Raw genomic sequence first — 12,589 nt, 5'->3', positions numbered from 1 at the left:
CGTATTCTAATTATTTAACGTGAAGTTTTACTCTAATGCTCTCTGTGCCTCCCAGCTACAGCTACAGCCACGGTAACAAAGACTGAAATGAATGTTGTGGTGCGAAACCCAGAGATTGTATTTGTAGCTGACCTGACTCGTGATGACGCCCCAGCTCTGGTGATGACCACATATTGTGAACTAGTAATGAAAAATGGTGCTGAAGGATCACGGACGACTGCTGTTATCAAGGACCTCAAGGTTTATATTTGGAATGTATTGTGGTAGTCAAAATTGCATGTTCAAAGAATTCAAAATTATGTATCCAGAGGAAAATGTTAATATTCCTTAACACATATTTAAAATTAAATATGATTAGTTTGGGGTTTTTTTGTTTAAACTGATCACTTTTGTTGTAGGTTGTTGCCTGTCCATTCTTAAGACAAAAGAGGAGAAACAATGTGACTACAGTGCTTCAGCCATGTCAGGTGTACTTCGAAAGTACTCAGTCTCCAACCTCCCCTCAGGCTATGGAGGTCACCATCAACGCTCTCTCACTTAAGGTATTTGTTTTGTTAATATTACATGTGGCCACATATTTTGTTCTTCAAATTGAAATGATTGTGTTTTTGTTGTAGTTCCAGCTTCTTTGTTGTTAGCAAATGAAAGCCTTTTTTAAAAAATGTGAACTTTTTGGGGTTAAACCACTGCCTTGTATGCATGCTTAATTAAATGAGACAGAAAGTCAATCCCTACATCTGGTTACAGCAGTGTGTTACCTTGGAAATACAGTTTTTTGATAAAAAAAACGTTTCAGACTTTTGTTTCCTTGTAATGGATATAATAAGGGGGCATATTATTGTTGCTCTAACAGGACTGTATCTGCACGTATGGATAAAAATTGTATCAAATGAAAGCAAATTTTAAAAGCAAGAAATTTATTTCTGTCGGGCAGAAACGCTTAACTTTAAGTAGCTTGCCCTACTACGCAGTCATTAGTTAAATATCTGGCGTAGCAACATGTCTCAACATCCAGTATGGGCTAGCTAGCTTAATTCTCAATAGACAGGAGTGTTTAGCTAACTTCTCCATCACTGGCGCAAGCTGGTTTTTTTTTTTTTTAGTTTTGTTTTGTTTTTTCCGCCTAATCCTGAACCTAAGTCTTCATCATAGGCCACAATGTCATGCCACTTAGCCATACAGCAATGTGTTTGGTGTGATTTGTCATTCCTGTAGGACCTGATTGACTTGGCTGCTGTTGCTGCTTGCCACGTCTTGTTTACTCTGAGAGCCAGGCTTATGCAAGTAACCTTAAGTTTTATCTCCCATGTGTCTGACTCATGCACAGGTATCTCCAGTCATAATCAACACCGTGATTACTATCCAGTCAGCACTCACTCCAACAGCAGAGACCCCTGAGAAGCTGGACAGCCCTGTTGCTGTGAACCTGTGGGATAAGCAGAGTTGGAAGGAGCTCAAACTCTGGTTCCTAGAAGAAGATGACGATGAAGACACCAAATTAGTGACCTGCTTAATACCTCAGGGAGAGTCCCTAAAGGTAATTATTAGCATGTTGGCTGAAATTATAATATGGTAAAGCTGACTGTATGCTGCCATATAATAACTTATAATTTGAATTTGCAAAATAATTGCAGGTGAACATCAGATCAATCTGTGTGACTCTGGAGGCTGGAGTGGGACATCGCACCATCCCCATGCTTCTGGCAAAGTCCTCCTTCAAGGGAGATGTGGAGAACTGGTCCACGCTCATTAACTTATACAGTCAGCTTACCCTAGAGGTAACACAAACCAATAGACATGTGGTTCTTTTAATAAATTGTCTGCTGTTCAGAATTTTTTTCTATTTAGTAATGCATTTTATTTTTAGGTTCACTATTATAATGAAGTGATGGGAGTGTGGGAGCCACTGCTGGAGCCCTTAGAAGATGAGACAAGAGATGGTTTCAGACCATGGGTGCTGGAACTGAAGGTACTCATGTATACTTGCATTCTGCGTGCATATAGCATTCTTAAAAATAATACTTAAAAATACACATGGTGTGTCTAATACTTTACTGTCCTCTAACCAGATGAAAAAGAAACCTGTGAAGTACACAGAAATGTCAGATGAAGTGGATTCCAATATCCCAGACTACAAGACAGTCATTCTCATCGACAGTAAAGATCAGCTCAACATCACACTTTCCAAATGTGGACTGGCTATGCTGAGTAACCTGGGCACTGTAAGAAGTCTTTCAAAGGCTTGACAGAAAATACCTGTCTAGAGGTGTGTATCGATGTGTGATATGCATGTTTTTGTCCTTCTCCAGGCATTTGCTGAAGCTGCCAAACAGACAGCAGAGTGTTTTCAAAAGGATGAAGCTCCATTTGTAGTCAAAAACCGTCTTGGCCTACCAGTTTCTGTGCGCCACAGTGAGATGTTTTGTCCTGTTGGACAGCAGAGTATCGCTAACACTGTGAAGCTGCAGAATGGCGAATCCCTCGGAATGGACTATTCAACCACAACAGACACTGATCATTTCTCAGCAATGACCTCTTTGAGTGGAAAAGACTATTACATACAGCCTAGTGAGTTATACTTTACTATCACGGTTATGCTGAAAACAGACAGCTATGATATATCTACAGTTATCTCCAACTACACAAAGATAAAACATAAAAATATATGTTTTATGTGTTTTCTTTAAATTTTCTAATTAGCTTGTGCTCTATTCTCTAAGAGTATATCTGACGGTGTTTGTTATTGTTGTTGTTGTTGTTGTTGTCAATCACCAAATTTTAAACTTCATGCCAGTCAGAAAGAGCCTGTACGTTCTATTTTCTTTCTTTTTCCAGCTCCAGATGGTCACACCTCAGCCAGTGTGATCCCTTTGATCAAAGTGGGCCGTGGAATGTACAGTGTAATGCACAACAACTCAGGAGTCACTCGTTTCCTGGTCTGTCAGATTTCCTCTGTAGAAGGCAGCAAGTACATCAAGATCCGCTCTCCTTTCCAGGTATGTAGGATGATCATTCCCATCATGTGTATATCATCTCGTGTAATTACAGTGAGCTGTCTCTCAAATTACATTAATTACAAACTCAGTGTAATTAAAGTTACCTTTTTATATAAAAGTCATTTAAAAAAACGTTCTTTTCAAAATGCACTCCAGCTTTTTGTTTGGGGGTAGCTGCTGCTGATATCCATGTTAATAAACATTTTATTAGGTACACCATGCTAGTACCAGGTTGGTCCCTCTGTTTCGCTTCATAAATACCTTAATATTGGAACAGATTCAACAAGGTGCTCGAAAGAGTCCTCTAAAATTTTGGTCCATATTGTTTGAGATGATTTGAACTTTGGACATGGCACATTATCCTGGTGGAACTTGCACCCAGTATGGTCTTCTGGTGCTGTGGCCCATCTGCTTCAAGGTTTAGCGTGGCTGCATTTAGAGATGCTGTTTGCATATCTTACCTGTATCAAGTTGTCTGAGCTACTGTTGCCTTGAAGCAGTCTGACCCCATTCTCCTCTGACCTCTGACATCAACAAGGCACCTTTGCCCAGGGAACTTTCTTTTCTACACCTCATCTGTAAACCCTGGAGATGGCTGTGTGGGCAACATTTCACATTTGAAATTTATAAAAAAAAAAAAAAAAAAGTGTGTGTGTGTATATATATATATATGAGAGAGAGATAAGTATAATCTTGTTCTGGTCATGTTCAGTGGTTTTGATTTTTTTTGTCTGTCTCTTCCTCTTACAAATGGTTTGATTACCTCTTCAGCATGCCATCGTGTTTGGCAAAGGCCTGATAACAAGCCATTCATTTGATTCAGCTGTGTTGGAGTAGGGATGCATCTAAAAGCTGCAGGATAGTAGCTGTAGTAGCTCTCGAGGACTGGGATTGGGCAGCCCTGATTTAGTGGCTCCACAGTGAAGTCTTTGTCTCTTAGTTTTTCACTATCAAGCGAAAGATCCTCTTTTCAATCCCGGGAGGAGACACAAATGCCTTTGGGGTTGCATCAGGAAGCATATTCAGTTTAGAAATCTCCTAAATTAAGCCTAGGAAGCTACCCACTGTGGGAACTCCCAATAAGTAGCTTTTAGTATATAAGCCAATATGCCCAGATAGATCTCTCAGATTAAGTTCAAGTGTCAGTAACCAGTAATTTGTTTTTGTTTTTTACTACGCAGCTCATCAATCATTTCTCAATACCATTCAACGTTTTTGAAGGACCAACCCTTCTGGGTACTGCCCTCCCTGCCGAGGAGTTCTGTGTGCCTCTGGACTCGTATAGGTAGGAGCAAATGCTTAAATTGGCCCACATATTTACGCACACAACTTAACTCACTCACTCTCTGTTTTATGTTTCCAGATCTTTTCTGTTTCTGTTCAACAACAAAAAACAATAACCTCTAACCTTTACTGCCCTTACCCTCCAAACAGGTCTGAGCTGAGCCTTCAGCCAGTAATAGAGAGCACAGATGATAGTCAGGGTGAGCAGTATGATTGCTCAGAAGGCTTCAGTTACGAGGACATTAACAACCTGGAGCCTGAGAAACGCCTACAGCAAATCTGCCGTCGCCGTGGAAACCAAGGTGGTGTGATGACCATCAACATTGTGCCATTAAAAGATGCAGTGACGTGCAAAGAGACCGGAGATGTTGGGGAGAATTTTGACGTGCCCTTCGTGCTTCACTTGTGGCCTTCCATCCTGCTACGCAACCTTCTGCCTTACACCATCACCTACAGTCTAAAGGTAGGATGCATGTAATAATCTGTACTCAGCTAGTCCATTAAACGTTGAAAAGTAACATACAAGGTGGGTTTATGTGAGTAAATGTTCAATAAAATAATAGTGTGTGTATTTTACAGCTGTATTTGCTCTGTTTAAAAGTGGGAAGTGTTCTTTGTTATGTAATGCTACCATAGGACCTCAGTCAGAGACCAGCACATTCACATTACTTAGGCATATGTGGATAATACTGCTTTATGTGTTGGATGTTTGTACTTTTATCATTAGTTTTTTTTAAAGCAAGGATTGCTCTGCATGACTTTACTTAATTTTGTAACTGTTTAAACATTAATGCAGACCTTCCCAAAGTGTGGGGCCTGCCCCTTAGGGGGGGCGCAGAGCCATTGCAGGGGGGGCGCGGTATGGGGCGCCTACACAAACGCAAAGCAGGAGATGAAGCATCGCTGAATATGTTTCCAAACCAACTTCATTCTAAGCCAAAGACTAGAAAATATGGTGAAGCATATCTGCCCTTTGGTTTCACCTGCATAAGTGCCGAGGTAGGTCTCCCCTGCAGAATTGGTTTTCCCTGCGTCAGGAGTAGCGCTGGGCTGTTTAAATCATGGACAAACAGAATCCCACATTCTTGATTTTTAGTTCACAAACACTTCTCATAATGACTAACTACTCCTGGCATTTTGGAGATGTTAGCTCTTTATGCAGTAAAGTTACTGAGGGATACAAATAACATCAGGCTGATCCTGCCAGGATTTATTCCCTGGTTCAAATCACGGACAAACAGTATCCCACAGCTGTTTATGTTTTTAAACCCATTTTGCACAGAGAGGCATTTTTGGAAAAATGTATTGATAGCAATGTTGAATATTAAAACACATAAAATAAAACTACACGTAAAATAATTACACCGTGATGCCTCTGCCTTTCTAAATGGAGGGACAGTAACTGCGTGTGTATGTAAGCGTGTAAAACCTGCAGATTGTCAGATTAACAGTATTTTGTCTCTATCTGCCATTCTGCTATTCATCTCATGTAAACAATAACGTCGCGCACAGCGTGACGTGAATAAAGGCACATACCTTTGACGTTGCATGACGAACTCTGTATTCCTCGTCCACACGTAAACGCAAAAAAGGAGTTTTAAAAAAAATCTCAGTTTTCGGTGATTCGAAACGCCGTTTACGTGTGGACGAAACAGCTGCGTGTTCAAAAATACCCGTGTAGGTGTGGACGTAGCATAACAGAGTAAGTAGTTTATTTTATTACTACCTGTAATTTATTGCAGATTACTTGTATTTGCTTAATTGTTTACTAAATGTTTGAGGTGTGAAATAAACCGCAATGAAGCAAAATATGGGTGTGTGTGGTTGGAGGGTGTGTTTGTGCGCGTGCGTGCGCGAACATTTTTCTTGTAAAACAAGGGGGGCCTAGCAAAAGAAGTTTGGGAACCACTGCATTAAGGCAAGATACAACAGCAAATATCTAGTGTGTATTTAACACCTCATTTGTAGACTTCTGTAACATTAAGCTGCAGAAGACTAGTTATATATGACATTTTCAGCTTCCTACATGGTAACTTGAAGTAAATATATTCATTCCATTAATCCAAAATAGGAAAAAAATCTGTTGACTCTATGCAGTAAAAAAAAAACCCAAAAAACAAGCAATAGTTAATAAACCTAGTTTTGTCCAATGCTGGCATTTCTGTTTAGAAATTTTAACTGAAAGATAAGAAAATTCACTCACATTTAGATATTTAAAATGTCTCATTTTATACTTGAAAAAAATATAGCAAAAATGTGTAATATGGAACTCTGTTATCTTAATTTAAGTAACTGGGGACTTCTTTTTTTTTCCCAACCATTGTATTTTCTTTACAAGTTGGCATGAACTGAAAGCAGCAAGGTAGAAGTTTCAAATGCAGAGACACCTTTTGTTTTCTTCATCCTGTTGCTCAACAGAACAGTGGAATCTCTGCACCTGAGGCTACTTTGGACCCTGGTCACTCTGCTCAGCTTCACACTGGAGTCATCAACCAGTCAAGTCTTGATCTTCGTTTGATTGAGTACTTGGCTCAGGATTGGTCTTCTGTATATAGGTGTGACTTAATCTCTTTTTTTGTTATTGACACATTTTTTCTATTTATTGTATGTTGATCTTAAATAACATGACAAAAAAATGCTGATGCATAGTTATATTTATAGGAGAGACATGCAGTCTCCATTAAATTGTTTCACATTTCTGATACAAACAAACAATTATTGTCTTGTACAGACTCAACAGTGATCAGGAAGAGATCACCTTCATTGTGTTCAAGTCTCTAAGAGAGGATGCAGACGAAGATGGAGATGCAGTGGAGAGGAAGAGGGCTGAGCTGGATATAGCAGTTCATGTTAAATATGATCTGGGGCAGATGGTGGTTGCTATCCATTCACCGTACTGGATGATAAATAAGACGGACAGGTTGTTGCAGTACAAGGCTGATGACATTCACCGCAAACATCCCATGGACTACAAGATGCCGTTGCTCTTTTCATTCAAGCCTCGGTACTTCTTGCGAAACAATAAGGTATTTATTTTAAGTCAGTCTTACTGAAAGCTCTTTAAAAGAAACATGTTTGATTATTGTTCACAGTGGTCCCAGTGGTTCAGTACATTTATTAGATTAAATTATTTCCTCCCCCAGGTTCGTCTTATGATCTCAGAAAGTGAACTATCTGATGAATTCTCTCTGGACACAGTTGGGAGCCACGGGGATGTGAAATGCAAAGGCAGATTCAAAGATTATCTGGTAAGATTTGAAATTTTATCTCTTTATATAAAAATGTGAAAAAAATATGTAGGTTGGCGAAGAAAAAGTGGGATAGTCAGGGATTGGCTCTGAGCCGCTTCTTGTTTGCACTGGAGATGGACAGGTTGACAGATGAGGTCAGGCAGGAGTTGGCGTGGACTGTGATGTTTGCAGATGGCATTTTGATCTACAATGAGAGTAGGGAAGAGGTGGAAGCATGCTATGGAGAGAAGAGGAATGATAGTCAGTGGGAGAAAGACAAAATACATTTGTGTGGATGAGAGGAAGACAGGTGGAATGGTGAAAATGTTGAGAGGGAAAGTAGATGAGGGATAGGGTGAGATGGAGGCAGAGGATCCAAAGAGGCAGGTGTATTGGATATGTACTTTTTTTGTATTCATGTAATATGTCTGTCTTATTCTCTGTCTTATTTCAGGTCGGTGTGAAGATCGATGCAAGCAGTTTCAGTCTGACCCGCATTGTGACCTTTGTGCCCTTCTACATGCTGGTCAACAGAACTAAGCACAGTGTGTTCATATGCGAAGACGGGCAAGAAACTTGGACTGAGGCAAAACCAGAAGAGGTCAGAGCCTGTTCAGATTTTTCTCTTTTTGAACAATGCAGGTTAAGGTCTTGGTTTTGGTTTGAGTATATCATAGACACAAGATCCTGGGTATTCTTACATTTAACTTTATAAATAGGTGTGATGTAACAACTGAACATGTGTGCTGATTGATTTCTATAAATTTAATGTGACTAAAGGTTTCTTGTGCATAAAAATGCTTTATTTAAAGATCATGTCTTGATAAAGTTTTAAAATGTATTTACCTACTGATAATCTGACAAGAAGCATTTAGCATATTGTTTTTTTTCCCTCACATTTAGTCAGCCATCCCTTTCTGGCCTGAGAGTGACACTAAGAAGCTTAAAATTAAAGTAGAAGCTTCCTTATCGCCTCCAGTGACTATCGACTTCAAACGACCAGAGAACTGCTTATTGCTACATCTGGACAACAAAGTAAGCAGAAATGCACATAGTTAATAATATTTGTGTGTGCATATAAGTTTGTTTTTGTTTGTTTGTTTGTTTTTTTACATAATGTGTAATTGAGGTGATTAACATGATTTTCACACACATGCCTTTTGTATTACGGCTTTCAGACTGTTGCTTGTTTCTTTTGTGTAGGCGGGTGGGATTATAGTAGACATGAATCTGTCGGAACACTCGGCCACTATTCAATTTTCTGACTACCATGATGGCGCAGCCCCTTTCCTCATCATCAACCACACTAAAAGTCAGACTCTTCAGTTCCATCAGAGGTGAGAGAACCAAGGGGCACAGTTAAAAGGAAATATAGAAAATGTTTTAGGTTTGTTTTTTTTAGGTTTCACTAACAGCAATTGTTTGCAGAAAAGTTGGTGTTTTCCATTCAGACCATTTGCAACCATAACAGCTTACTAGTGAACAAAGCAATCACAACGTGGGTATTTGTTGAGCACTATCTTTGCAACTGATTTCACTCAGCTACAGCCAATAACCTCCATCAACCATTTGTCAACCGGTTGTCCTTAGCAACTAGGGGTTGCCAGAGGGTTGCAAACTGGCCTCTAGGCCCCTGTCACTGAGGTTTAAACTGTTTTTATGAAATTCTGTTTCCTAGGGACTTTCAGTGTTTAGTTAAAGTGTTTTTTAAAAAAAATATTCTGACATACTGTTTGTTAGCATTAGTGTAGATCTTTGGTGTTGTCTGTAACTGTGTTTTTGAAATACTTTCAAAATGCAAAATGTTTCTTTTCAGTTAGATTTTTTTTGTGTGTGCCACATTCACCCTAATATTAGGTGCTCTATCCAGAAGTAGGATATTTTTGTGGCAAATGTACTTATAAAACCTTTTCTTAGTGTTCTAGTTATTTCTGTCTCTTGTTTTTATCCGTTTTATGAACAGCAGCCATTAATTTTACAGGTTTCGTCACGCAAAACATTTCCATTTCCATGTTTTATTGACATGTGTCTTTGCATATTTGTTGAGTAACAATATTGTTCTTCTGTTCCAGTTGCCTCAAACAGTTAAGTTAATAATAATTGCCTGTGATTATTTTTGCTGATAGCAGTTTGTTTGTGTGTTGTGGGTCATGCAGTGTCCGGACAGAATCCTCGTGGGTGGCTGACGAGATACTTGACCTCTCCTTCTCAGTGGAGGAGGACAGGTAGAAAATATGAAAAAGGGAAACTCCTCTGACAAACTCTGAACTCAAAATAAAGATAGAAATGAGGAACAGGAATTACAAAAGAGAACCATCAGTGTAGCTACATTGTCATCACCAGAGAAAAGTTATTTCCTATAGGAAGTAATCAGTCTAGTAAACTTTGACAAAGGTAAAAGAAAAACAATTTAAACACACATCAGTACATTTGGTTATTTAAACTGCACTATGAGTAACGCATGGGTGGTTTCATATTAGCTCCCACAGGATCATCTAAGCTTTGCCTAAAAAAATCCAGTGGAAAGAGTTTAGCAAAACCTCAAGTCTATCATTAGTTAAAAAAATAGAAGAAGGTAGGGGTGTTTTTAGACATTTTTCTAACATCATTTTTTGAAGGCTCGGTTTAAAATGCCATCGTCTAGAAAAATAATTGAGCTAGGTCTTTGAAAAATTTCGGACTCATTATCTGGTACCGTGGCTCTTTGCATGTTGACTTGTAGGAGCGTAGCTCAGGTTAACATAGAATGATGAATACCTGATGTTCCAAAAATATTTAGGTGTCTGATCTCTGGCAGCAGATTTCGAGACCTATAGAAACCACAGTTTTGTAGGTGTGGGACTTCAAATTTCTTTATAGCGTCTCTTATACAATTCACATAAGTAAGTAAAACAGTGGGTATATAAAAAAATGAAAGAGGGAATGTGGGCGAAGCCAAGAGGAAGGATCAAGTATATCACGAAGATGTCTCCAATCATTAACCAGAGTTAACTAAATATGCAAACGATGCAGCAGCTAATCATGGTTTGTTCTCGATGTTACTTTAATGGTTCATTTGAGTGCAGAGTGTGGTCAGATGGACGAGTGTAGATAAACCGAAGTATAAAAAAGATCCTTTGAGCTCTGATTCTAGTTTGCCTCTGTACTCTGCTCCCTTAACTAAAGTTATATTAGTTGTATTTAGGAATCACTGTACTTTCAATATTTCCTTTTAGTGTATATCATGGCCTACTTCTGCCATATTCAAACTCTGTTTTTTAAGTACAGTGGAACCCCGACTTACGAAATTAATTCGTTCCCAAGGGTAAGTCGTAAGTCAAAAATTTTCGTAAGTCGAAGCACCCATTGCGCCTTTTGAGTGAGGCGATGCTGAACGATAGGCTAATTGCTAACTAGAACAACAATACGTCATTCAAGTGGAACAGCGAAGCGCAAGTACGGAAGCCAAGGGGTTGTCACATGATTCGGAAGGCATTGTGGGCATTGTAGGCTCAGCCAATCAGAGCCAGCGGATTTCGTAACACGGGCAGAAATATTGCCGTTCAGTGCCTTCGTAACTTGAATTTTTCGTGGAACGGGGTATTCGTAAGTCGGGGTTCCACTGTACATAACATAATGCCACTGACTGTCACAGTTTCAGTTTTCTATTTATAAAAGACCTACACCATTACCCATTTATTTTTTTTACTGATCTACCGGAAATTTACACAGATCTAAAGGAGCAGAATACAAATCTTAAGCCATTTACTCAGTGTTGCTTTCATCTGTGTTATGATCTTATAGAAAAATGTGAATGCTGCTGACTGGATGGGATTCCTCCAAAGGAATCACACCACCTGCTTCTTCCTGTAGTGCTGTCGACTAGTGCTTTCTTCCTTCAGTCTTCATTTTATGATCCATTGAAGATTTGTTTCAGAATCCTCACTAATATGTGAACGTGCATATTTGAGCCTTTTATTTCCAGGAATTTGGGGACCTCTGGGTGACATATTTCTGTCTTTTGATGAAAATTGCTGCTGCAGGCTGAGAGACAACTCAGAGAAAATGATTGCTGGCATGGTCCTTGATTGTGGTGGAGGGGCTCTGTTGTATTTTCAAAGTCAATAATTGTTTTGCTTTGTTTCATTTTTGGTAGCTTTAACTCATGTTGCTGATACATACGGCATGTGTCTGTCTTGGTGGGTTTGTGTACATGCAGCTCTCAGAAAAAGGCGGAGCATGAGGAGCTGGAGGCTGGGAAAGCTGTGTACTACACCTGGACTGAGCCCACTGGGTCACGAGCGCTCTCCTGGAAATGCAGCACTTACTCTGGGACACTAAAGAGTGAAGAGGTACTGCACGTGTCAGAATAATAACTGTCTGAATAATAATGTTTATCAGTAATCCTTTTTTCCCCAAAAACAAATATCTTACATTTCCCAAATAAAATCAGTTTCTGCTGAACGTATTTTTAAAAAAAAAGCAGTATTTGCTGTCTTAGGTATAAATTTGCTTAGGCTGGCTTTACTTTAAGATTTGCATATTAAAAGTCTATCATAGGTTCATTCATAAATGAAATCCTGAGGGGGAAAAAAGGCTGTACTGTTTGCGAAAGCAGGTAATTATAATGAGCTTACTGAATGTGAACCTGCTGGTTTTTAGATACCCCGTGACTGCTGAGACTTTTTGCACCTATCCATGTACTTCACACCTTACAGTAACCCGTGAATATATATAGATAATATATATTTTAAGTGTGAGGTCTTTAAAGTAGTATCACCTTTGCAAATTCATTGTTAATAACTGTAAATATGTTATTGGTGGTGATGAATCGTTCATAAATTTGATTACCTTTAGTTTAAAACTGTATAGATACAGATCATGTAAATCTGGATCATCCATCCATCTTCTTCCGCTTTATCCGTTGCCGGGTCCCGGGGGCAGCAGACTAAGCAGAGAAGCCCGGACCTCCCTCTCCCCAGCCACCTCCTCCAGCTTATCCGGGGGAACACCAAGGCGTTCCCAGGCCAGCCGAGAGATATAATCTCTCCAGCGTGTCCTGGGTCTGCCCCGGGGCCTCCTCCCGGTGGGACATGCCCG

The 12,589-nt window shown here is 39.5% G+C and overlaps 1 protein-coding gene across 1 annotated transcript in view; it reads left to right on the top strand.

The window, feature by feature from the left end:
* vps13a (vacuolar protein sorting 13 homolog A) overlaps positions 1-12,589 on the top strand; it is a gene marked incomplete in the record, with an annotated part of 47,549 nt that overhangs the window by 16,496 nt on the left and 18,464 nt on the right. Inside the window, 18 exon segments of the mRNA XM_042218354.1 lie at positions 56-240; positions 399-542; positions 1,328-1,537; positions 1,635-1,778; positions 1,868-1,969; positions 2,070-2,222; positions 2,310-2,568; positions 2,836-2,996; positions 4,178-4,281; positions 4,431-4,743; positions 6,699-6,835; positions 7,012-7,306; positions 7,424-7,528; positions 7,965-8,111; positions 8,414-8,545; positions 8,714-8,847; positions 9,667-9,735; positions 11,709-11,841. Coding sequence (XP_042074288.1) covers positions 56-240; positions 399-542; positions 1,328-1,537; positions 1,635-1,778; positions 1,868-1,969; positions 2,070-2,222; positions 2,310-2,568; positions 2,836-2,996; positions 4,178-4,281; positions 4,431-4,743; positions 6,699-6,835; positions 7,012-7,306; positions 7,424-7,528; positions 7,965-8,111; positions 8,414-8,545; positions 8,714-8,847; positions 9,667-9,735; positions 11,709-11,841 — 2,927 coding nt within the window.

Source organism: Haplochromis burtoni, unplaced genomic scaffold, assembly GCF_018398535.1.
Source record: "Haplochromis burtoni strain Fernald_Lab_line unplaced genomic scaffold, NCSU_Asbu1 Contig_18, whole genome shotgun sequence".
NCBI classification, from domain to species: domain Eukaryota; kingdom Metazoa; phylum Chordata; class Actinopteri; order Cichliformes; family Cichlidae; genus Haplochromis; species Haplochromis burtoni.
The sequence above is the reverse complement of the archived record's forward strand: the minus strand, read 5'-3'. Positions and strand labels throughout refer to the sequence as shown.